Here is a 27,633-nt window from a genome sequence, read left to right on the forward strand (position 1 = left end):
CTGTGAGTGAAAGAGCTTCAAATGTACTTTGTGTGTTACAGAGGAAATGTGTGTGTGGTTTGCACTTATTGGGGCGCTGTGGCTGGCATTCATGGGAATAATCTGGTTGATGATTATGGGGTAATGTGGCTGTAGTGGTCTAATTTGTGCTCCATTGTGGCATGTGGTAGTGGTGGTGTTAGTATTATGTGCTATGCTGAGGTCTTGGCGCTTGAATATATATACACACAGTATATTATATTATAAATTTTTCCCGGGGGTAGGCATGTGCCTTGGAGCTTGTGCCCCTGATCTTTTAAGACCCTAGCAACACCCCTGCTCCTTAGGAATATACTAAAAGAGGATTGTGCAATGGAACCCGCCTCTTTGTTAGAGACTTGAAAAGAAACCTCATTATTGCGCAAGTAATAACAGGTTCAGCTGAAGGGGACATGGTCTTTATTCCCTGTATTGATTTGGCTCCATCTATTACTAATTTACCATTTATCTTAAGAAGGCGACAATTTCCTGTTACATTAGCCTTTGCCATAACAATTAATAAAGCTTGTTTTTCTCATATTAATCAAAATAGACCGCAATTTTCTCAAAAAAAGTGTATTTTCAACTTTTTCTGGTAAAATTGTTCAAATATAATTACATTTCTATACAAGTTTGTGTCAGAATTTATTGTTCTACATGTCTTTGATAAAAAAAAATCCAATAAGTGTATATTTATTGGTTTGCGCAAAAGTTATAGCGTTTACAAACTATGGTACAAAAATGAGAATTTCCGCATTTTGAAGCAGCTCTGACTTTCTGAGCACCTGTCATGTTTCTTGAAGTGCTAGAATGCCAGGATAGTATAAATACCCCCCAAATGACCCAATTTTAGAAAGAAGACACCCCAAAGTATTCGCAAAGGGGCATGGTGAGTTCATGTATGATTTAATTTTTTTTCACAAGTTAGCGGAAAATTACACTTTCTGAGGAAAATAAATAATAATACAGTTTCCATTTCTGCTAACTTCTGGCAAAAAAATAAAAAATCTCCCATGGACTCACTATGCCCCTCAGTGAACACCTTGGGGTGTCTAATTTCCGAAATGGGGTCATTTGTGGGGTGTGTTTACTGTTCTGGCATTTTGGGCGGGGCTAAATTGGGAGCAACCCTTTAAAGCCTAAAGGTACTCGTTGGACTTTCAGCCCCTTTACGCACCTAGGCTGCAAAAAAGTGTCACACATGTGGTATCGCTGTACTCAGAAGAAGTAGGGCAATGTGTTTTGGGGTGTATTATTACATATACCCATGCTGGGTGAGAGAAATATCTCTGTAAATTGACAACTTTGTATAAAATTTTTTAAAAAGTTGTCATTTACAGAGATATTTCTCTCACCCAGCATGGGTATATGTAAAAATACACCCCAAAACACATTGCCCTACTTCTTCTGAGTACGGCGATACCACATGTGTGACACTTTTTTGCAGCCTAGGTGCACAAAGGGGCCCAAATTCCAATGAGTACCTTTAGGATTTCACAGGGCATTTTTACGCATTTGGACTCCAAACTACTTCTCACGCTTTAGGGCCCCTAAAATGCCAGGGCAGTAAAAATACCCCACAAGTGACCCCATTTTGGAAAGAAGACACCCCAAGGTATTCAGTGAGGGGTATGGTGAGTTCATGTAAGATTTTATTTTTTGTCACAAGTTAGTGGAATATGAGACTTTGTAAGAAAAAAAATAATAATAATTTCCGCTAACTTGTGCCAAAAAAAAAAAATCTTCTATGAAGAAGTAGTTTGGAATTCAAATGCGTAAAAATGCCCTGTGAAATCCTAAAGGTACTCATTGGAATTTGGGCCCCTTTGCGCACCTAGGCTGCAAAAAAGTGTCACACATGTGGTATCGCCTAGTAAAAAGAAGTGCTTGCGAAGTAAAGCTGCGATCGTTAATAAAGATCCAAAAAGCGATTTTACTGTGTTTTTGCAGTGAACAGAAAAAAAAAATTCTGTCACTGCGGTGAGGCGGACTGAACACAAGTGTGCGCACAAGATCAGGCCTGATCGGGCGAACACTGCGTTTTTTGTAGAGCCTAAGGTGACCCTAATGTACTGATATAGATCTGATTGCGATCAGTCAGTGCTGATTATCGACAGCGATGACGCTAATCAGCGACTAATCAGTGACTGCGGTGCGGTGGGCTGGGCGCTAACTACCTAACAAGTAGCTAACTAACTGGCGGTGATAAGAGACCCTTACAGGGGGGTGATCAATGACAGGGGGGTGATCAGGAGTCTATATGGGGTGATCAGGGGTTAATAAGGGGTTAATAAGTGATGGGGGGGGTGTAATGTGTGTGTGGTGCTTGGTGCTACTTACAGAGCTGCCTGTGTCCTCTGGTGGTCGATCCAAGCAAAAGGGACCACCAGAGGAGCAGGTAGCAGGTATATCAGATGCGATTTACAAAATAGCGTCTGATATACCTATTTGATTGGCTATTTAAAAAATCTACAGCCTGCCAGCCAATGATCAGCGCTGGCAGGCTGTAGTTAAACTTGTATACGGCACGATCCTGTGAACGCGCACTCCTGTGAGGTCTCAGGTCTCACGAGATGATGCCAATAGGCGTCACTGAGACCTGAGAGCGCTGCCGTCCGGACGCCTATCGGCGTTACCGTGACGGCAAGAGGTTAATGTCTAGTCTCCATATAAACACCACTATCCAAAATCACCACATTGCCCCCTTTGTCCAAGGGTTTTATTACTATCGTTTTATCACTCTGTGGTGTGTCTAATGCAGTCATTTCTGCTGTGGAAAGGATAGGTGCATTTCGATGATGCATCCACAGCGACCTGAGCCTATCCGTTGTGGCCGTGAAGAAGGCATCTAGGGATGAATATTCAGAAATGGGTCGTTTCATTTTGGATATTAACATTAAATCTGTGAATGGGCTTGCCTCTGTGCCACTTTGAGTCACATTCCCACCATTAATGGACAGTAAGTGGGGTGCCACAAGCTTGCCATTTAAGCCTGCTTTTGTCCCAACGTTTTTGTCATTTTGTGACAGAAACAAACGATTATATTGTATAGTCTGCACTATAGCGTCTAAGTGCCTTCTAGTGCAGCTACAATACTTCTGCTGATAAATAAATACAGTGCTGTAGCGGCATTGAGCGCTTATAGCCTGCTGCTGTAGTGACTTTGATGCCGATTATGCCTCCCCAACCTGCCATCATGGTCCCCTTTTCTCTTATAGTCCCCCTTTTCTTGTTTCTTTAAGCTTCCGTTTGTTCACTGTAATTTAATAACTTACTGTATTTTCCCCTGATGCCACATGCGATATAGAAAGGGTGGGTAGGAGTCTGCCGGAGCGTACTACCCTGTAACAATTGGATCCCGCCCATGAGCTCAGCCCATGGGGTGTGGTTCTTCCTATTTAATGAGCGATGCTCGGTGGCTAGTGATGGACGAACATCGGCCGGGACGATTTTCAATTGCGCAGATGCGATCAAATGTTCGCGAACTGCAAGTTTGCAGCGGGCCCCATTCACTTTAATGGCAGGCGAACCTGAAAATCCTTCAGGTCATATTTGCAGCCACCAAATACTTACTAGAAGTGCACAAATAGTCCCACAGCATAAACAGTGACATATTAGAGTGGGATCAATGACAAAAATTCCCACAAAAAAAAAGTAATCATAGGCTATTTTTATGCGTCTTAAAGGGAAATTCTCAAAAATATGCCCTGCTGGAGGCTAGAACATTTTTATTTTAGGCCACGGGAGTACGGGCCCTAAAAATTAGGCATTCACCTGACATAAAAGAAATTGTGATTATGTGGCTCGAGGTACATTGTGCAGTCACTGAACAACAATTTTACTGTAGCCCACTGGAGTACAGGCCCCAAACATTAGGCATTCACCGTACAGAAAATATCAAGTAATTATGTGGCTAGAGGTATATTAGATGGTCATTGGATATCAATTTTAATGCAGGCCAGTGGAGTACTGGTATCAAACATTAGGCATTCACCGGACAGAAAACATCAAGTGACTATGTGGCTGGAGGTATATATTAGACGGTCAATGGATATCAATTTAAATGCAGGCCAGTGGAGTACAGGCCTCAAACATTAGGCACTCACCGGACAGAAAACATCAAGTGGTTATGTGGCTGGAGGTATACTAGACAGTCATTGGATAACAATTTTACTGCAGGCCAGTGGAGTACAGGCCCCAAACATTAGGCATTCACCGTACAGAAAACATCAATGATTATGTGGCTGGAGGTACATTATACGGTCATTGGATAACAATTTTACTGCAGGCCAGTGGAATACAGGCCCCAAACATTAGGCATTCACCGTACAGAAAACATCAAGTGATTATGTGGCTGGAGGTATATTAGACGGTCATTGGATAACAATTTTACTGCAGGCCAGTGGAGTACAGGCCCCAAAAACTATGCATTCACCGTACAGAAAAGAACAAGTGATTATGTGGCTGGAGGTATATTAGACGGTCAATGTATATATATTTTACTGCAGGCCAGGGGAGTACAGGCCCCAAACATTAGGCATTCACTGGACAGAAAACATCAAATGATTATGTGGCTGGAGGTATATTAGATGGACAATGGATATCAATTTTACTGCAGGCCAGGGGAGTATGGGCCCCAAACATTAGGCATTCACCATACAGAAAAGAACAAGTGATTATGTGGCTGGAGGTACATTAGGCGGTCACCGTATAACAATTTTACTGTTGGCCAGTTAGATTACAGGCCCCAAAAATTATGCATTCACCGTACAATAAAGATCAAGTGATTATGTGGCTGGAGGTATATTAGGCAGTTAATGGATATCAATTTTACTGCAGGCTATTGGAGTACAGGACCCAAACATTAGGCATTCACCGGACAGAAAGCATCAAGCGATTATGTGGCTGGAGGTATATTAGACTGTCAATGGATATAAATTTTACTGCAGGCCAGGGGAGTACAGGCCCCAAACATTAGGCATTCACTGGACAGAAAACATCAAATGATTATGTGGCTGGAGGTATATTAGACAGTCATTGGAAAACAAAAAATTGTCACATCTGTGATGCAATAGCGTCTGTGTGTCAGGCCCAGATATTGGGAAAAATATTAGCGAAAACAATTATATTTTTTCCATAATTTATCCACATTTTTCCTATAAACGGTCCCTGCAGTGAATTGTCACATCTGTGCTGCAATAGCGTCTGTGTGTCATTCCCAGATATTTGGAAAATTTTTAGCGAAAACAATTATTTTTTTTCCATCATTTATCCAAATTTTTCGTATAAACGGTCCCTGTAGTGAATTGTCACATCTGTGCTGCAATAGCGTGTGTATGTCAGGGCCAGATATTGGGAAAAATATTAGCGAAAATAATTATATTTTTTCCATAATTTATCCATAATTTTCCTATAAACTGTTCCTGCAGTGAATTGTCACATCTGTGCTGAAATAGCGTGTGTGTGTCAGGCCCAGATATTAGGAAAAATATTAGCGAAAATAATTTTATTTTTTCCATAATTTATCCACACTTTGCCTATAAACGGTGTCTGCAGTGAATTGTCACATCTGCACTGCAATAGCGTGTGTCAGGACAAGAGATAGTAAAAATATAAAATCTATTTTCCTTTTTCCATACTTTTCCCAAAAACTGTGAACTGTGACATCCATGCCCCATCTTGTGTGTCAAGCGTGCATGTAACATTTAATATGAAGAAGGCGAGCATTAAGGGACGGGGAAGTGGGCGTATTGCTGATGGTGTGCACAGAGGTCGTGGCCCTAGGCGCGTTGAAACTGTGCCTGCTGCCAGAACACAAGAAAAACAATCATCCAAGATACCCAGTTTGCAGGGCAGCGCAGGAGACCACTCTTGAAGTCAGCCCAGTGCGAGCAGGTGGTCAGTTGGATTGCAGCAGATAGTGCTTCCAGTCGGTTAAGCACCATCCTGTCTTCCACAAAGTCCAGTCTCAGTAGCCAGCAGTCTGGTCCACACAATCCTTACCCTGATCCTCCTTCCTTCCAACATTTACAGTCTGGCCAAAAAAGTGATCCCACACTCGGATATTCCGAGGAACTCTTTGCATCTCCATTAATTGATTTGGCCCTCTCGCCAAGCACGCTTGGAGAGGGACCTAAGATCTTGTGCCCCGATTCCCAACCTCTTGAGCATCCAGAGTCACAAGAACATGACGCTGGGGAACGGCAATTAGTGTTTAATGAGGTGGATGATGATGAGACACAGTTGCCAATGACTCAACCGCAATTACTGTCTCAAGAGGTTGAGAAAGAGGATGACACATAGTTGTCAATCACTGAGGTTTTGGTTAGTTCAAAAAATTAGGAGGATGAGGTCACTGACCCAACCTGGGAAGGTGGCAACAAGCCGAGCGAGGAGAGCAGTACAGAGGGGGAGGCATCTGCAGCACTGCAACAGACTGGAAGAGGCAGTGTGGTGGCAAAAGGTAGAAGGTGGGCCACACCGAACAGGCCCGCAACTGTTCCACGGAGCACCCACTTGCGTAAATCTCCCTTGCCAAGGGGTAGGTGTTCGGCAGTATGGCGCTTTTTTGAGGAAAGTGAGGACGGCAAAAGAATAGTAGTTTGCAACCTGTGCTACACCAAAATGAGCTGGGGGCGTGAACACTAGCAACCTCACCACCAGCATGATCCGCCACATGTCATCAAAGCACCCTAATAGGTGGGCCGAACGCCTGGGTCCACAATCTGTGTCTGCGGGTCACACCACTGCCTCCTCTTCCCCTGTGTTACGTGCTGGCGAATCCCCTGTCCAAAACGCAGGCCCGGATACCTCCCGCCCTGCACCTGGACCTTTTCAAGCACCATCACAGACCACATCAACTTTCCTGTACCAGAGCAGCATCCAAATGTCATTACCCCAGGCATTTGAACCCAAGCGCAAATACCCAGCCACCCACCCACAGGCCATAGCACTAAATGCGCAGCTTTTAAAATAACTGGCCCTGGAAATGTTGCCATTTAGGCTTTTGAACACTGAGGCCTTCCGCAGCCTGATGTCGGCAGCCGTCCCTCGTTACGCCGTCCCCAACCGCCACTATTTTTCAAGGTGTGCGTGCCAGCCTTACATCAACATGTGTCCCTTAACATCACACGTGCCCTGACCAACGCAGTTACTGGGAAGGTCCACTTAATCACGGACACATGGACAAGTGCTTTCAGCCAGGGATGCTACATTTCCCTGACGGCACACTGGGTGAATGTTGTAGAGGCCGGGAGCGATTCATACCCTGGGATGGCACAGGTGCTACCGACGCCAAGGATTACGTGCCCCAATTCTATCAGGGTTTCCTCCACCACCTACGTTAGTGGCTCCAACCCCCACTTCTCCTCCTCAACCTCTTCCTCCACTTCCACCTCCAAATTTTCCGTGCGCAGCACCAGTCAGTCATCAGCCGGTAGCTGAAAGCAGTGTAGCACTGCAGTGGGGAAGCGGCAACAGACCGTGCTGAAGCTAATCTGCCTAGGTGACAGCACACCGCTGCAGAGCTGTGGCAGGGGATAAGAGACCAGACTGAGCTCTTGCCACTCAACCTAGAACCAGACATGGTTTTGTCTGATAATGGCCGTAACTTGGTGGCGGCTTTGGAGCTGGGCAACCTTAGACACATCCCATGCGTTGCCCATGTATTCAACCTTGTGGTTCAGTGGTTTCTAAAACCATACCCCAATTTGCCTGAGCTACTGGTGAAGGTGCGACGCGTGTGTGCACATTTCCGAAAGTCACCGATAGCTTCAGCCGGTCTGTCAACACTGCAGCAGCGCTTGAAATTGCCAGCTCACCGGCTGTTGTGCGATGTGAGCACGCGCTGGAACTCCACATTCCACATGTTGGCCAAGCTTTGTGAGCAGCAGAGGGCAGTTGAGGAATACCAGCTGCAACATGGTCGTCGCCTTTCCAGTCAGCTTCCGCTATTCACATGCGAGGAGTGGGCATGGATGTCTGACCTCTGTGAGGTTTTACGCAACTTTGAGGAATCAACACAAATGGTGAGCGGCGATAACACTATTATCAGCGTCACCATCCCACTTCTGTGTCTTCTCAAACGCTCGCTGCTCACAATTAAGGCAGACGCTTTGCATGTGGAAGAGGTGGAAATGGGGGAAGACATTACACAGGTTGATGATAGCCAGACCACTCTCAGTTTGTCTTCTCAGCGTGAATTGGAGGCTGAAGAGGAGGAGTAGGAGCAGGAGACGGTTGCCTCAGCTACAGAGGGAAGTACCCATGGAAGTTTATTTCCATCTGTTCTACGTGGGCAGAAAAGGAGGAAGAGGATAAGGAGATTGAGAGTGATCCTCCTGATGACAGCGAAGACTCGCCTGTTGGTACTCTGGCACACATGGCTGACTTCATGTTAGGCTGGCTTTCCCACGACCCGCGCGTTATATGCATTTTAGACAACACAGATTACTGGTTGTTCACCCTTCTTGACCCCCGCTACTGGTGGAGAGGACAAGCAAAATGGTGCAACACCAGAAGATCCTTGTTGGAAAATTGCTCTAAAAATTTCCATCTGACAATGCTGGCGGCAAAGTCCGTAGTTCCTTGGCCAACCAAGGAGGGGAGACAAGGGGAACACACAGCAATTCCAACAGAGGCAGGGCAACACTCTCCAAAGCCTGGGACAGTTTCATGACACCCCGCCAGCACCCTCACCCTGATGCATGGCCTAGTGTCACAAGGAGAGAAAAATTTTGGAAGATGGTGAAGGAGTACATAGCAGACCGTCTCAGCATCCTCAATGATCCCTCAGTGTCTTACAAATACTGGGTGTCCAAGCTGGACACAAGGCACGAACTGGCACTCTACAGATACGCTTATCTGTTATAATGCCACCAGCAGCACTAAATACACGCTCAGACAAAACGCTGGCGGCAAGGCAGGCTTTGGAGGTGCTGGCCTGCCCTGCCGCCAGCGTTTTGTATGAGCGGGTATTTAGTGCTGCTGGTGGCATTATAACAGATAGGCGTATCCGCCTGTCAACTGAAAATGCTGACAGGTTGACTCATATAAAAATAGGCCTAGATTGACCATGACTTCACGACTTCACCAGAGGAATGCTGAAGAAGACATTTTACATGTGCTGTTTTTAATTAAGTTAATAGACTGTATTCTCGTGCACCCCTTCCACCACAAACAAGGGTATATGGTTGAATCTTCCTTTTCTCATCCTCCTCTTCCTCTTCCATCATATCAACATACATTGCTTCTTCGTCACATATAATGCCCTCACATATATGGCCTTCGAATATAATTTTTTAGAGGGTCTGCTCACCAGCAGGCCCTTACATATAATTTTTTAGAGGGTCCGCTCACCAGCAGGCCCTCACATATCATTTTTTAGAGGGTCCGCTCACCAGCAGGCCCTCACATATAATTTTTTATAGGGTCCGCTCACCTGAAGGCCCACAACTCAAATCTTTTATAGGGTCAGGTAACCTGCAGGCCCGCAACTCAATGTGAATGAGGCCCTCCTTTATGTGATATACAGGTTGTATCGGAGTGCCTCTTCCTTGTAATTTTTGGCAGCACTTGCACTTTATATACAAGTAAGTATACAGGAAAGAATGTTTTCAATAAATTTTTCCTATAAAATCTATTTTGTACTTTGGTTTTGTGCGTAAAACCTTAATTAGAATGTGGGCGTGGTGATCAGTTTAAGGCCTTTTAAGCAGCATCAGCAGCAGCATGGTGATAAAAATGAGTGGCAAGGTGACATACTGTGGAGATGGCAGCATAGGGAGTCCGCATAGTGGCACAATGACTGAGTCTGGATAAAAGACTAAGGCCACAGATTATTTAGAAAGATGCAGATGGAAACAAATCTGTGGAGCTGTATGATGGTCACCTTCAGATTAATGCAGACCAGGGGTGTAGCTATAGGGGAAGCAGGGGAAGCTGCCGCTTTGGGGCCCTGACCCAGAAGGGGCCCATCCAGGAGGAGGAGGACAAAAGGATTTGGTCAGGACCCCCTCAACAGTATTACACAATGAAATTATATACAGTGAAAGTATAGACAGTGTATAAAACGGATGGAACAGCTGCCGGCCCTGTTCTGAGAGAGCGATTTTTACTAGCCACAGGAATGGGGGTGGCATGAAAGGAAGGGGTCGCTAAAAAATTACTGTGGGATGGAGCCTCGTTCAAAAATTTGCTGTGGGGCCCAGTCATTTCTAGCTACGCCACTGATGCAGCCCACAAAAGCAAGTTGGGTTTAACGATTCCAAAACCTTAATTAAATTGTGGGCCTGATGATCAGTTTAAGGCCTTTTAAGCAGCATCAGCAGCAGCATGGTGATAAAAATGAGTGGCAAGGTGACATGGTGTGGAGATGGCAGCATGAGGAGGCCACATAGTGGCACAATGACAGAGTCTGGATAAAAGACTGAGGCCACAGATTGTTAAGAAAGATGCAGATGGAAACAAATCTGTAGAGCTGTATGACGGTCACCTGCAGATTAATGCAGCCATCAAAATCAAGTTGGGTTTGTCGGTTCCACCTCAGCTCACCAGCAGGCCCGCACCTAAAATCTTTTACTGGGTCAGCTCATCTGCAGGCCCGCAACTCAAATCTTTTAAAGGGTCAATTCACCTGCAGGCCTCAACTCAAATCTTTTACTGGGTCAGCTCACATGCAGGCCCGCAACTCAAATCTTTTACTGGGTCAGCTCACCTGCAGGCCCGCAAATCAAATTTTTTACAGGGTCAGCTCACCTGCAGAACCTCGCATATAATGTTTTACAGGGTCAGCTCACCCGCAGCACTCGCATATAATGTTTTACAGGGTCAGCTCACCAGCAGGCCCGCACCTAAAATCTTTTACAGGGTCAGCTCACCTGCAGGCCCGCAAATCAAACCTTTTACTGGGTCAGCTCACCTGCAGGCCTGCAACTCAAATGTTTTGCAGGGTCAGCTCACCTGCAGTCCCTCGCATATAATGTTTTACAGGGTCAGCTCACCCGAGGGCACTCGCAAATAATGAGAGTACTTCGGGAGGCATTTCAATGTGCGGTAACTAAACCTCGAACCGAACTCTTGGTTCCAAGATGTAGAACCACTGATGGTCCCCAACCAGCACGTATCATTGCAAATTATGACACTGCTAATCGTGCAATCAGGGAAGTCCTTAGTAAGTATTGGCCCATACTACATATGGACTCTGACCTATCGGACATTGTGAGCAAATATCCCTCGGTCTCCTATAGACGAGGCAGGAGCCTTAAGGATCGCCTCGTCCGCAGCCACTTTTCACCACCCACAAAAGGTGGCTGCTGGCTTGACCGGAAACCCATTGGAGTCTTTAAATGCGGGAGATGCAAGGCCTGTCAATACATCTCGACTGCTAAGACAATCAATTGCTCAGTCACAGGTCATTCCTATGAGGTTCGTGATTTTATTAACTGCGTGTCTAAGGGCTTGGTGTATCTCTGCCAGTGCCCTTGTCCAATCAACGATATAATTAAGAAGGAGCCAACACCCGTGGCCATCCACGTTAATGATTGTCATGAGGGCGATCCTTCAGTTCTCCGCTTCACCGTCCTTGAATTAGTGTCCCCCTCTCCACGAGGAGGAGACCTGGATAGGCGAATTTTACAGAAGGAGAGCGAATGGATACATACAGTCTTGTGAAAAAATTAGGACACCCTTTGAAAGCATGTGGTTTTTTGTAACATTTTTAATAAATGGTTATTTCATCTCCGTTTCAACAATACAGAGAGATTAAAGTAATCCGACTAAACAAAGAAAACTGAAGAAAAGTCTTTTCAAGATCTTCTGTAAATGTCATTCTACAAAAATGCCTATTCTAACTGAGGAAAAAGATAGGACACCCTTGCCCCTAATAGCGAGTGTTACCTCCTTTGGCTGAAATAACTGCAGTGAGACGGTTCTTGTAGCCATCTACCAGTCTTCGACATCGGTCTGAGGAAATTTTACCCCACTCCTCAATGCAGAACTTTTTCAGCTGTGAGATGTTTGAGGGGTTTCTTGCACGTACAGCCCTTTTCAAGTCACCCCACAGCATCTCAATGGGATTCAAATCTGGACTTTGACTTGGCCATTCCAGGACTCTCCATTTCTTCTTTTTCAGCCAATCTTTGGTTGATTTACTAGTATGTTTTGGGTCATTGTCATGTTGCATGGTCCAGTTCCGCTTCAGCTTTAATTTTCTAACTGATGGTCTCACATGTTCTTCAAGCACCTTCTGATACACAGTAGAATTCATCGTGGATTCTATGATGGTGAGCTGACCAGGTCCTGCTGCAGCAAAGCAGCCCCAAACCATGACACTTCCACCTCCATGCTTCACAGTTGGTATGAGGTTCTTTTCTTGGAATGCTGTGTTTGGTTTACGCCAAACATGTCCTCTGCTGTTGTGTCCAAATAATTCAATTTTGGACTCATCTGTCCAAAGAACATTATTCCAGAAGTCCTGGTCTTTGTCAACTTTATCGCTGGCAAATGTCAGTCTGGCCTCGATGTTTCTCTTGGAAAGCAAAGGTTTCCTCCTTGCACACCTCCCATGCAAGTTAAACTTGTACAGTCTCTTTCTGATTGTAGAGGCATGTACTTCTACATCAACAGTAGCCAGAGCCTGCTGTAGTTCTCGAGATGACACTTTAGGGTTTTTGGATACCTCTTTTAGCATCTTGCGGTCTGCTCTTGGGGTGAACTTGCTGGGGCGACCAGTCCTGGGCATGTTGGCAGTTGTTTTGAAAGCCCTCCACTTGTAGACTATCTTCCGGACAGTGGAATGGCTGATTTCAAAATCTTTTGAGATCTTTTTAAATCCCTTCCCAGACTCATAGGCTGCTACAATCTTTTTTCTGAAGTCCTCTGACAGCTCTTTTGCTCTCACCATGGTGCTCACTCTCACTTCAACAGTCAGGAGCACACCAAACTAAATGTCTGAGGTTTAAATAGGGCAAGCCTCATTCAACATGCAGAGTAACGATCTACTAATTATGTGCACCTGGTGTGATATACCTGTGTGAGATCTGAGCCAATTTAAGAGGGAATACATGTGAGGGTGTCCTATCTTTTTCCTCAGTTAGAATAGGCATTTTTGTAGAATGACATTTACAGAAGATCTTGAAAAGACTTTTCTTCAGTTTTCTTTGTTTAGTTGGATTACTTTAATCTCTCTGTATTGTTGAAACGGAGATGAAATAACCATTTATTAAAAATGTTACAAAAAACCACATGCTTTCAAAGGGTGTCCTAATTTTTTCACATGACTGTAGGTTCCGCTCACAATCTCCACGGGGTCTCAACGAGCGTCTTACATTTTCATGCTTTCTATGAATTCTTTCCCCCCCCTCGACAATTTAATTAATCATTCATCACTACCATATTTCACATATCCCCATATCACTAAATTTATCCTGCTTTGCTGTAGTTCTGGCCTCGTACGGGGATCATCTCTGTCATGTCCCGTTCGCAATTGTAGCCATTTGTAAAAATATTAGGTATTCCCTGTCACTTAGCCTGGGTACGGGAAGCACCCGAATGTGATATTTATTATGGTGTGGCCTAGATTTATGCACACCAAAAATGGCACCCTGTCATCAGTGAGGTGACCAGTTATACATATGAGTTTTTCTAAATTACTCTATATATTCCACTCTGTGCACTGTTACTTCCCCTTCCCCCGCCCCCACTTCGCCAGTCCCACCGTTTTTCGGCCCCATCCCTCAACATGCTGATCGCCGTTGCTATTTATTTATTTTTCATAAGGCGCTCTACCCCACAGTGGGTTGAGATTCAACTTCATTTTATTCAATCCATCTCGCAGCACTTTAATCTAATTAGCTTTGCCCTGTGATGCATAGGGTTAATATAGCTGATGATACCATTTTAATATGTGGGTGATGCGCTCCACATGCCAGTCATCATGTCTGGTTTTTACCTGGAAGCGTTGTTTCCGACATGCGTTCCACGTTGACACGCATGCCTGACGCTGGCCAGGTAGTTTCCGGTGGGCTGCGCTTCACACACCGGATATCCGCCCGGCAGCAGCCTATCATGATTCACTCTGGTGTGCGTTCCACTGTGGAACGCACACATCACGGCGGCCTAGCATGACTCACTTTGGCGTGCGTTCCACTGTGGAACGCACGCATCACGGCGGTCATGCAGCAGCAGATCTTTACGGAGTCCTTTCACCTGGGGCTTGCTACTGCCCCCTTCCATATGGTGGCGGGTTGTGGCATATATAAAAGGGCGGGGGCTTCCATTACTATGGCTCCAGACCCTCTTCTCATTTGGATATCGGCACCATGTGAGTACTGACTCTATTGTTCGTCTTATGACAACCTGTTCACAGGCTCATCATTTCAGCCTCACTATATATATTTTTAGGTACTTTACGGCCGGTAGCTCTGTATCATAGGAGCTTCACCATTTGATAACATTTTCACACTGGGATTGAATATCAGGTATTGAAATCTATCTCTACTTTTATTCCTTGGATTTGAGGGGTGTACAGTATTGTGATCATTTTGTTTTTTTCAGTTACACCTATCATGGGTATTATTTTTAATGCCCTTTACTGCACATTTTCACAATTCATCAGTTTGTGACACCGGCGCCCTCTGATACTTCAGGTATTCATTGAATTACTTATTCGAGTGCCACATATGCATTGACAAGGCTATTTTCTTTATCTGTTTATATCCTTATCCATGTGTTTTTCCTGTAGAGATTTGAATTTTGCACGAGTTCATCCTACCTCACTTTCCAGTGACCGTATGTACCTCACCATTTGGCTTCGATCTATCGATTTATTTATTCACTTATATCAGTCTTGGGTCTGGTGTTTTCTACGTAATTTTCAAAACGCATATATAAATGACACATTATTATTGGACAGGGCCTGTGTTATCTATTTTGGGCTCCTTTACCTACCTCGTATTACCCCCTGATGATCCCACCTTGTGGGTGAAACGCGTCGGGGTTGGATTTGTATCTTTTTGTGTATCATTAAACCATCATATTAGTGTCTCTTTGTGCGTATGTTTGTCTGCGTATTTTAACCACTAGGTGCACCCTGTACCTCCTGGCAAATTGTCACGAGGGTCTGATACAGTGGACACCTCTTTTTTCTCTACTTTTTCTATACATTTTTTTTGTGCTAGTCATCCGTGGAGGGGCCACTTGGACATCATTATCTCCTCACCTGTCACCTTATCAGGGTTAGACAGGAGTTTCAGGTTAGGCACGGGGACAGGGAGTCCCCACCATCAGGAGACCAGACCAGAGCAGGGTAGCAGTGGTAGGGATATCTTCCCCATCACTTACCCGGTATGTCCTATCAGGCTGTTGTCCACTCGACTGACTATACAGAGGTTTATATTTATATATTTTTTTCTCATTAAACTTAGTCATCTATTATTTTATTAGGGTATAATTGCTGGACTTGTCACTCGCAAATAATGTTTTACAGGGTCAGCTCACCAGCAGGCCTGCACCTAAAATCTTTTACAGGGTCAGCTCACCTGTCGGCCCAAAACTCATGCTGCCTTGCTTTGAAGTAGTAGCCGTAGCCGTTTATCAGGTTCCCTCTCCGAAATCGAACAATGATTCCCCGTTACTGGTGGTCACCATGTTAGGCGCATAAAAGAACATCGAAAGTTGATAGGGAAGATATCAAAATGGATCAGGCAGAAGTTATCTAGATTCAACAAAGCGGCAGCAGGGCCTCTCCTGTATAACGTTTCCTCATCCGAAATACTGCAGTGACATTCCCTGTAATTTTTTATTATTATTCCAACAGGGCATCTTAAGAGTCCTGTGTTGTTTTTTATCATTACTACCTCCCCGAGTCGGGAGTGTGTGATTTGTGCACCACCCGCTTGCCTTTCTTGGATGTCATTAGATAACAATTTTACTGCAGACCAGTGGAGCACAGGCTCCAAACATTAGGCGTTCACCGTACAGAAAAGAACAAGTGATTATGTGGCTGGAGGCATATTAAACGTTCAATGGATATCAAATTTACTGCAGGCCAGTGGAGTACAGGCCCCAAACATTAGGCATTCACCGTACAGAAAAGAACAAGTGATTATGTGGCTGGAGGTATATTAGATGGTCATTGGATAACAATTTTACTGCAGGCCAGTGGAGTACAGGGCCCAAACATTAGGAATTTACCGTACAGAAAGAACAAGTGATTATGTGGCTGCAGGTACATTAGGCAGTCACGTATAACAATTTTACTGTTGGCCAGTTAGATTACAGGCCCCAAAAATTATGCGTTCATCGTACAGAAAAGATCAAGTGATTATGTGGCTGGAGGTATATTAGATGCTCAATAGATATCAATTTCGCTGCAGTCCAGTGGATTACAGGCCCCAAACATTAGGCATTCACCGTACAGAAAAGTGATTATGTGGCTGGAGGCACATTAGGTGGTCACCGTATAACAATTTTACTGTTGGTCAGTTAGATTAGAGGCCCAAAAAATTATGCATTCACCGTACATTAAAGATCAAGTGATTATGTGGCTGAAAATATAAAAATTTTACTGCAGGCCAGGGGAGTACAGGCCCCAAACATTAGGCATTCACCGGACAGAAAAGGCCTTTTATGCCGCTGTATTTACATAACACAGGGACCATTCTTTGTTCTGGCTAGTGGCGGATATGTGTGGGATGGCATGAGTAAATTTAATTAAACGTGGTCGTCACAAGTTTTAAATTCCTCCGAGATCCATGCCTTATTCATTTTTAGAAATGTTAGGTAGTCCACACTGTAATGAGCTAGGCGAGTACGCTTATCGGTCAGGATCCCCCCTGCTGCGCTAAACATCCTTTCGGACAAGACACTCAAAGTGGGGCAAGCCAAGAATTCCATGGAAAATTGTGACAGCTCTGGCCACCGGTCAAGCCTGTACACTCAGTAGTCCAGGGGTTCCTCGCTTCTCAGAGCGTCCACATCGGCTGTTAATCCAATGTAGGTCTAGGCGTTCCCTGAGGCTGGATCCGGAGGGCGGATGTCGATGGGTTGGCTGCAAGAATGATCTCATATCCAAAGTGACCAACACATCTTCAAACCGCCCTCTTCTTGCATGCGCTGTAGGATTGGTACTTGCAACTGTTTCTCTGCGGGCAGAAAATTCTCTGCCAGCACCTGCAACAGCAGAATTCAGCATCTCTCGCAGCAAGGCCTAGAAATGCTGCATTCTGACAGCCCTCTGTGATGCTGGTAACATGTCCGCCATTTTGTGTTTTTAACTGAGGTCTAAGTACGTTGCCACCCAGTACTGGTCCTTGCCCTTTATGCTTTTTATACAGGGGTCCCTCTTCAAACACTGGAGCATGAAGGCCCCCATTTGTACTAAATTGGAAGCGGTGGAGCGCACTGGCTCCTGCTCATCACCCAGGAGAATGTCATCGTTGGTCTCCTCCCCCCATCCACCGACAACACCAGGGATCCCCGAAAAGTTTAAAGCCTCCTCTTCTTGCTCTTCCTGCTCCCCCCAGGCACCATCCTCCTCTAACTTATCTTCAGACTCCTGCTGACTTGTCTCAGATGGAGTCGCCCCCCTGGTAATTCATTCAGCATTGCGACTTCCTCATCTTCCAGCTCCTGCTCAATGACACAACATAATGCACACTCCAGAAAGAAGACGTAAGGTATGATGTCACTAATGGCGCCCTGGCTGCGACTGACCAGTTTGGTGATCTCATCAAAAGGCCGCAGAAGTCTGCATGCATCGCGCATGAGCAGCCACTGGCGCAGTGAAAAGAAACCAAACTCCCCAGAACCTGTCCTGCTGCAGAGTTCGTACAGATATTTGTTAACGGCCTGTTGCTGCTGGAGCATCCTATCAAGCATATACAAGGTGGATTTCCAGCGTGTCGGGCTGTCACAAATCAGACGTCTGTCGGGCAGGTGGTGTCACCACTGAACGTCAGCAAGGCGAGCCATGGCCATGTAAGATCTTCTAAAATGGCAAAAGATTTTCCTGGCCTGCCGCAAGACGCCATGCACGGCACGTGTGTCATTTTTCACTGTTTCACTGTTTCAGCGCGCTCAGCAGATTGGCACCTTTGTCGCACACCACTTTACTAACTGTCAAATTGAGCGGGGTTAGCCACTGATCGGGCTGTGACAGCAGAGCTGAAAGCAGTGCAGGACCGGTGTGGCTCTTGGCTTCCAGGCACAACAGCCGCAGCACATCATGCAAACGTCTCACCTGGCACGTTAAATAGGTTCTGGAGAGATTGGGGGGTGCAGCGGAAGAGGCAGTAGCAGTGGAAAAGGAGGAGTCAGCCGAGGAGGAGACGGAGGATGGAGTAGGAGGAGGAGAAAAAGAGGCAGACCTGCATGCAATCCGTTGCGGTAACACCAAATCCACACGGGTGCCACGGGTTGCATGCTTGACAGCCGTCAGAAGGTTTACCCAGTGGGCAGTAAAAGTTATGTACCTTCCCTGCCCGTGTTTGCTAGACTACGTGTCTGTGGTCAGATGTATCTTGGCACCGACACTGTGTGCCAGAGATACATTCACTTGACGTTGAACATGGCCATATAGCACTGGGATGCCCTTCTGTGAGAAATATTTCCTTCCGTGGACCTTCCATTGCGGTATGCCAATGGCCACAAATTTTCTAAAGGCCTCCGAGTCCACCAGTTTATATGGCAGTAGTTGGTGGGCTAGCAGTTCTGACAAGCCAGCTGTCAGCCGTTGGGCAAGAGGGTTATCCAGCGTCATCAACTTTTTAAGTTCGAACATTTGGGCCAAGGAAGCCTGCCTTTTGCCAGATGAACACAACGACGGCATGGTGGAAGGTGGAGTGGAGGACAATGGGAGGAGAGAGGATAAGAAGAAGAGGCAGGACGTGGAGCGCCGGGATGTGGCTTTGTGGGTTCTGATGGTGTTGCTCAAACTGGGCTCGGTGATGGGAGGCCAGGTGCCTTTCTTAAGGCGGTCGTCCCTAGGTGTGTGTTGGGCTTACAGCGACGTATGCGTTGACAGACCAGGCTGCAGATGGCAACACTATTGTGAGCAGCTGATACGTTAAAAAAAGCCCACACTGCGGAGCCATGTGCCAGCGTCCTGGGTGCTCAAGATGTGACCGTGCATGGTGGATGGCTCGCTCAAGATACAACAGGTATATAGAACCCCTTACTGAGTATTTTCTGGAAGCTGGTATATCAAACCCCTTAATCAATATTTGGTGGAAGCAGGTGTATCGGAGGCCTCAATCAATATTTGGTGTAAGCTGGTATATCAATCCCCTCTATAAGTATTTGGTGGAAACAGGTATATAGAACCCATTATTGAGTATTTGCTGGAAGCTGGTATATTAAACCCCTTAATCAATATTTGGTGGAAGCCGATGTATCGCAGGCCTCAATTAATATTTTGTGGAAACCGGTGTATCACACCCCTCTATGTTAGAAGGTATATTATAGGTATATCACACCCCTCAATCAGTTTTTTTGGGGGGGGCAACAGGTATATCACAACAGTTGAAATTAGTTATTCCAATAGCGTTTTTGCCTCTATTTAGCTGCAGTATCTCAGCAGAACCGCACACAACTGCTGCACAATACAAATGCACTATAATATACTTTCTATGTTAGAAGGTATATTATAGGTATATCACACCCCTCAATCAGTTTTTTGCCCATGTATCTAGCTGCAGTATTGCGGCAGAATCGCACACAACTGCTGCACAATACAAATGTACTATGATATACTTTCTATGTTAGAAAGTATATTATAGTAGTGTAATTTCACAGCACTCAACAGTAGCCTGGCTTGTTTTGGGGGTGCACCTCACAGATATGTTCCTCGTTACACCTCAGGAACCACACTTGTAGTGTTTATACAATTAGATAGCACTCCGTTTGATTGATGTGGTGATTAGTGAATTTTATTCAGCCAGACATAAAGATGCACAATGTACAGTTATGATAACGTTTCAGTCTAAATGAGAACCCTTCTAATCATCACATCAATCAAACAGAGTGCTGTCTAATTGTATAAGTACAGAAAGTATATTCTAAGTATATCACACCCCTCAGTATGTCACACCTATCGATAGCACACCTATACCAGTCCTTAAAAGGACATTTGTGGCCCTATTAGCTAGCGTTTGGTGTCCCTAACAGTCTGTCCCTGCTCCACACAGCAACCGCTCCCTACACTTGCAAAAAAACGAATGTAAAATGGCTGCCAGATCTGGTTTATTTATAGAGTAGGGGGTGTGTCCATGTGCTGAAACGTCTCAATTGGCTGTCCTGTCCCACCTGATAGATGTGTCATGGGTCAAAGTTCGGCACAATGCAAAAGACCTTGCCATATGTTCGCATGTTCGGTGAACCGCGAACGAGCAAAGTTCACCGCGAAACGACCGCTGGGGCGAACCCAAAGGCCATCTCTATCGGCGGCCACACTACGGCCGCTTTAGTGCCTGTAGGCCTGTCAGCTGCACGCACCCCATCAGAAGCGTGCAGCTATACCATTACTCATGTGCGGTTGTCTTTATGCTCCTGATGAAAAACCGGGCTGATTCCAGTATTAGAAACGCGTCGAGCTTAGGACTTTAACTGGCATTTATTGCCTTATAATGCCAAGCATTTAGACAGCCTGTGGGGCATTGATTTATTGATTGGGAGACCCCTATGCTCCATATACAGCAGGCAACAATTAAAGGCTGGATGCGCATAGACAATAAATAGGGTGTAGGGATAATATTGGTACATTGAGGCCTATGGATTCATAATACAGCCAACAGATACCAGATCCCACAAGCACACTATTGGCACATTGCCTTAAAGGGTCTCTGGACATACAGTATTTAAAGACAGTGGGCTGAAATCTCTGATATAATTGTTGGAAGTCCAGCCATTCAGATATTGATTTATTACTTTGATGGCTGGTATCTTTTTTATATAACATAGTAATGCAGCCATTTGAACACTGATCTTATATACAATCTTTAGTGGTACGGACATAAACAAAAAGGGTTCATGTCTTATGTATGTATGTTCTTGACATGATCCTGTATGGTCTGGTTCCCAGCCTGTTGGTTCATTTGGTGGATTTCCACTAGTTTTAACACAATTTATTAATAAAAGTGTTTTTAGTGATTTTCTTTCAGGAAGTTAATTCTACTTCTGTAGGAATTAAAAATAGCCAGGAGCCATTAATCAAATGTTGATTAATTGATTATCACCAATACTTATAAGTAGAGGTTTTGGCAGTTTGCTGGTCTGGAGCATTCGGTTATGTGGAAAGACATTAGCAATGATCTTAGAGAAGCTGCCCATAAGTGTTGGAAGGGTATAAGGCTAATTCCAAACAAGTTCATAATTTTACGGTGAGAAATATTAATCACAAGTGGAAAACATTCAAGACAGTTGACAGTCTTTCCAGGAGTGGACATCCCAGCAACTTCACCCCAAGGTCAGACCATGCAATGCTCAGAGAAACTGCAAAAAGTCCAAGAGCTACTTCTTAGACGCCATAGACCTCAGTTTGCATGTTAAGTTGAAAAGTTTTAAGTGTTAAAAGTTTACGTTAGTACAATTAAAAAAAGACTGAACAAGTATGGCTATTTTGAAAGGGTTGCCAGGAGAAAGCCTCTGCTTTCTAAAATGACCATGGCAGCATGGCTTATGTTTGCAAAGCTGCATATGTACAAACCACAAGACTTCTGGAATAATGTTCTTTAAACAGACAAGACCAAAGTAGAGATGTTTGGCCATAAAGCACAAAGCCACACTTGGCGAAAACCAAACACAGCATCACCACAATCACCTCATACCAATTGTCAAACATGGTGGTGGAGAGTTGATCATTTGGACTTTTTTTGCAGCACAGTACCTGGAGACACCTTGAGTGGACCAAAGTATTCTGGAGTCAAATGTGAGGCTACAAATCCGAGCGCTAAAACTTAGCAAAAATTGAGTCATGCATCAATGATCCCAAGAACACCAGCAAATCTACAAAAGAATGTCTGAAAATAAGTTGTTACAATAGCCCAGTCGAAGTCCAAACCTCAACCTAATTGAAATACTGTGGTGGGACGTTAAGTGAGCCGTGCATAAACAAATGCCTACAAACTTTAATGAACTAAAGCAATGTTATAAAAGAGTGGGCCAAAATTTCTCCAAAACAATGTCGAGACTAATAAAGTCATACAGAAAACAATTACTTCAAGTTGTTGCTGCTAATGGTGGTTCAACCAGCTATTGATTAATGGGGTATAGTTTTTTTAAACATGGTTTTTCCATTTTGTCTTAATTTTTGTTAAATATATAATGAAACAGTGAAATCTGTTGTGTGTTCTTTATCTGAGGTTGTCGTTACCAAATTTTTTACACCGTCTAAGGAGTGAAACCAAGAGATGCATCTTTCCCCTCTAGCTAGTAGAGAATGGGTTCCCAAGTGAAGGACCTACCTCTGTTGCATCTATTTGCCTTAATCAGACATAGATAGATAGATAGATAGATAGATAGATAGATAGATAGATATATAGATAGATAAGAAAAAAGGGTCTTATTTTTTCAAGTGAATATTGGTAGGCTGCAATATCAGACACAACCCATGGACAACACTGGTGCTGTTTCTTGGGTGGGGGGGGGAGACAAGTTTTCTAATCCTAGACAAAAGATTGTTCAAATTAGAAAAACATGGCTGCTTTCTGCCAAAACATCACCACACTGGTCCACAGGTTGTGTGTGGTATTGCATCTCAGACCCATTTACTTCAATACCAGACACAACCCATGGACATATTCATCACAGTTTCTGGAAGTGAAGAGCCATGTTTCTTTCATCCAGAATAATCTTGAAGAATCTCTAAAAGTTTTGATTTGAGAACCATAAGCATCATTCTTATAGAAATAACAATTATGTTAGATAACCCTGGAAGTCATTAGAAGACATTTTACTTTTGTATCTCTCATCCTTCCAATGTACTTTTTCACTCAACATCGCAGTTCCACATTTGTTTGCTCACTTGTAGTCACACATCTTTTTGTAGATACAGTCACAAAGCTAACATATTTAGCAGCTATCAAAGCCAAACAGCTTTCAGCAAAAAGAAGGAAAACATTAATACCTCAAAAGAACTTCTCCACCTCTCTAAATCAGACATAATGTAAACAAGTAGCAGTTACACATCAAAACCTCATGACAGCTGCAACATCTGCTGTGGTTGAGGATTTGCACAACAAAAGCACATCTTACTGGGCATAAAAGACCAGCTGTCTAAGGTAACTACCATAGTTTGGATTAATGTACTCAATTCCTAAAAAGTTGTACAGGTAATTAAATATGCCTCTGTCACTTAAACCGTGTAGGTCTGTAAATACTTCCATCTTCTCAACCAACATTATAGCTGGAGACCTCAGTCTACTAGTTTTGAAACTGGCTAGTGCCATATGTAGATGATCAGCCACAATGGAAGCCTAACAGTGGCCTTGTTTCCCTGGCAATAATGGTAATGGAGCCCTTAACAACCACCACAGTTTGCTTACAAATGAGCTGGGTTAACACAATGCTTTTTATCAGTATATTTCTCATATAATACTTGCTTTTTTTGCTGACCCAGAGCTTAAAGTATATTTTCAGTGTTAGTAGTATTTTCACCACTCTCCAAAAAGTTTAAACCTAAGACTTAACTTTATAATCTAGTGTATCAGTTGCTGAGGCAAATGTATCACTATATAGGTTCTTCTTCATATGAGCTTTACAGGAGATGATTTGACCATCATAAATTTGCCTCAGCAACAGATAGCACAAAACCAGCCGACTGCACCTTATGGCAACAAATTCCCATCCTTTAGAATAATTCCATTAATAATTGAAGAGTAATAACCACAGATTTATGGTTTATTCAATTTTCCATTGTTTCATAAGATATATCAGCAAAATAAATTGAGAGATTAGCATGGTTTAAACGGTCATGTAAATAGAATGGTTTTATTACAGATATTTATGTAACTATGCATTTAAAGGCTATGTAATCTTTTGGGGGCAATTTTTTTAAGTATTGTATTGTACTCATTTTGAGCTAAAATTATTTTTAAATTGGTCTTTATTAAAAATATGAAGTCCATTTTCTGTGCAGAGCTGACATGCTCTAGTAGCAGCCTTTGGATTTTCTGTCTTTTCTGTCAGATCAGGAGCAGAAGACTCCTTATCTCTGCTCTATGACCTCCTAAACATTTATTATAGCTCAGTTCTTATCTTACTGATAAGAATGTGGCTTAAATAAGTGTTTATGACCTCTTAGTAGTTTAGAGATAAGGTTTTTAGATGACTGGTAAAAAGTGAAAGTAAAAGTACCAGTCACACAGCTAGAAAAACAGTTAACCCTTTGTGACAGAATGGCTCAATATTTTTAATAAAGGCCAATTGAAAATATGATTTTTAGCCAAAAATCACTAACGTCTAAATTTTAAAATATAAATAAGTATTTGAAATTTTAAAACAAAAAAAGCTTTTAACTCAAAATAAAGCTAAGACACTATAAACACTATATATAAATATATTTATAAAAACTATAAAAATTATGTTTAAAAGATAAGTCCACCTTCACAAATTTTTACTCTGATGTATAAAAATTAAAAAAGAAGCAATTAAGCGAATAAAAAATAAAATATTTGGTTATGCAGATATAGGTTTCTGCAGGGTAACAGACTACAAACAAATTATATGTAGTCTGATCTTACATCTTTTCATCTGCCCTCTACTTCTTCCTTACATTTGGTAGGGTTGCATAAAATATGAGGCATATAAGGTGGAATGTGACTGCAGTTAGTTTGTAGTTTATAATCATGGAGACGGATGAATAACATTAAAAGGACACTGACAGGCCCAAAAAGCATATTTAGGTATATATATGACAGTACAGGTCTTATAAAGTGTGTTAGAATCATCTAAGTATCCCCCCTGTCCACCTTATAAATACAGTAAAATGAAGTTTTATAACCTGCTTGAATCGTCTTCAATCTGCCCAAGGGGCGGTGTTTCATCTCAACTTGCGCCCAGCCAGCCTCGCCCCAACTGCCGTTTGAAGCGCCGCCCAGCTCATCAATATTCACTTCGCTGGGCGGCTACTAGTGACCCCGACGCAAGATTCGGCGCATGCCCAATACAATCCTATGGGCATCGGCCTCCGGCTCATCTTCAGCACAAGCGCATTCTGCATCTCAGACGCCGATGCAGCTTCTGCTTTATGCGCATAAAGCAGAAGCTGCATCGGCCTCTGAGATGCAGGCTGTGCGCAGGCGCGATGCGATCCCGGCCAGTGAGGGTGCCGGGCGCATACGCTGAAGATGAGCTGGAGGCCGATGCCCATAGGATTGTATTGGGCATGCGCCGGATCTTGCGTCGGGGTCACTAGTAGCCGCCCAGCGAATTGAATATTGATGAGCTGGGCGGCGCTTCAAACGGCAGTTGGGGCGAGGCTGGCTGGGCGCAAGTTGAGATGAAACACCGCCCCTTGGGCAGATTGAAGATGATTCAAGCAGGTTATAAAACTTAATTTTACTGTATTTATAAGGTGGACAGGGGGGATACTTAGATGATTCTAATACACTTTATAAGACCTGTACTGTCATATATATACCTAAATATGCTTTTTGGGCCTGTCAGTGTCCCTTTAAGCTAAGAGAGACTATAAATACTAGAATTATTTTTAAAAGATAAGTCCACCTTCACAATTCTTTTTACTCTGATCTACTGTATACAAAACTAAAATAGAAACTAATTTTGCAAATGTAATAAAAAATTTATGCAGGCATAGGTGTCTCCAGGGTAACGGACTGCAAATAAATTCTATGTAGCCTGATACTACTCTGTTCTATCTGCCCTCTATTTCTTCCTTCCATTTGGTGGGGTAGCAAGAAATAGGAGGCAGATGAGGTGGAATGTGACAGCAGATAATTAGTAGTTTATAATCATGGGGACACACGAACTTGCATAGAGATTGAAGGGATTGTTCCAGATTTTTATATTGATGGCCTATCCTCAGTATACACCATCGATATCTGATCGGCAGGGGTCTGACAACTTCACAACCTGCCGCCGATAAGATGTTCTAAAGTAGCACCTGAAGTAGGTGTCAGAACTACACAGCTCTGTCCATTGCTTAGTCACTAAGCCTTAGTGGATTGAGCTAATTACTGCAGTGTTGCTTTCATTCACTTCAGTGTGAGCAGAGCTGCAGTAACTAGCTCCATTCACTACCCAATGTTTGGAGCTGTGTAGTTGTGGTGCTGTATCTACATTGGAACAGTTAATTAATGGGATATTGATGGCATATCAAGAGGATAGACCATCAATATATAAAATCTAGAAATCCCTTCAAGGATTTTTTATCTGCTTGCAGATAATATGAGCAGGAACACACATCTACTAATGAATATCTGCTAAGTGAGTGTTATATAATAATAGCAAATCTACATTCATAGTACACCATATCAGGATAGGAATTATGAAGCATTTTAGCAGAGAATAATTGATAAAACATTGCTAAGTAGTAGCAGTTTTTTCTGACATTTTAAAGGGGCAGAAGTACTTACTCAAAGTATTCTGCAGCAGGTGTCACTTTATAACTATAATTTATATAGGAATATCCAGAGTCACTGAAATTGTTATATCTTGTCTCTGAGCAGTTAGGGCTATTCCATGAATTGTTGCAGTGAATCCAAGGCAGTTCTGATGTAAATGAGGAGAACAGATAATGGATGGCCCACGCAATGATAACATTGTAGAAAAAGCCCACGTATAATGATATAAGAATGACTGTAAAGCCAACACCTAACCAGAAAAACAAAATACATGTTGTTTACTAGTTACATATATATAACAATACACAACTATGACTTAAAACAGTATCTATCCTATCCTAAATGAATAGTACCAGTGCATATAAGAGAGGTTGTCATATAGCTTAACAGAAAAAGCCATTTTCTCCCTCTAGCAGCTCATTCTCCCTCACTCCCTCCTTAGAGGTCTAGGAGTAGCATGTGTTTCTGCCTTTTTAAATAAACTTTTTATGTCTCCTCTCTAACTGCAGCTCACTCCTCTCCATTAGCTTCTATTAGCAGCATGTTATTTGATCCACCAGTGAGCTGGCAGTCTGTCTCATCTCTCAAGATGGACTTATCAGAGAAGTTAGTTTAGCAGAGGGTAGTGGGAGAAAGAAGCGTTTTTCTCTGATAAGATATATTACAAGTTTTCTTATATTCATCTACTACTGATTTATGCAATTTCTGTTGAACTGACAGTGACCATTTAAATAAAGGCTATGGTTTATTAAAAAAAAATGTAAAAGAGGTACTCATCTTTTGAAAGTCCCACCATCCCCACAATTTCTCGTCCTCACTAGACTTAAAGTGATAAAGTGTGGATCCCATGACTGCAGCAAATTACTGGCCTTATTCATGCCTATGTGCTGAGGCCAGTGACTAGCTGCAATGGTTATGTGAATGGAAGCGGCACATCATCAGTTCCAGTCTTGCAGGGTCCAGAACCTGCAGGGAAGGGAGCCATAGCACTAGAACATTAGAAGCTTGGTCCTAAGGACACTTTACTCAACATCAAAGA

General features: G+C 43.5%; 1 protein-coding gene across 1 annotated transcript in view; it reads right to left on the minus strand.

The window, feature by feature from the left end:
* The window catches only part of SLC6A3 (solute carrier family 6 member 3), a 201,397-nt gene that overhangs the window by 164,451 nt on the left and 9,313 nt on the right, over positions 1–27,633 (minus strand). The window contains exon 3 of the mRNA XM_040433971.1: positions 26,607–26,844. Within this exon, the coding sequence (XP_040289905.1) occupies positions 26,607–26,844 (238 nt within the window). The remainder of the gene's footprint in view (positions 1–26,606; positions 26,845–27,633) is intronic.

This window comes from Bufo bufo, chromosome 5 (assembly GCF_905171765.1).
Source record: "Bufo bufo chromosome 5, aBufBuf1.1, whole genome shotgun sequence".
Classification (NCBI taxonomy): domain Eukaryota; kingdom Metazoa; phylum Chordata; class Amphibia; order Anura; family Bufonidae; genus Bufo; species Bufo bufo.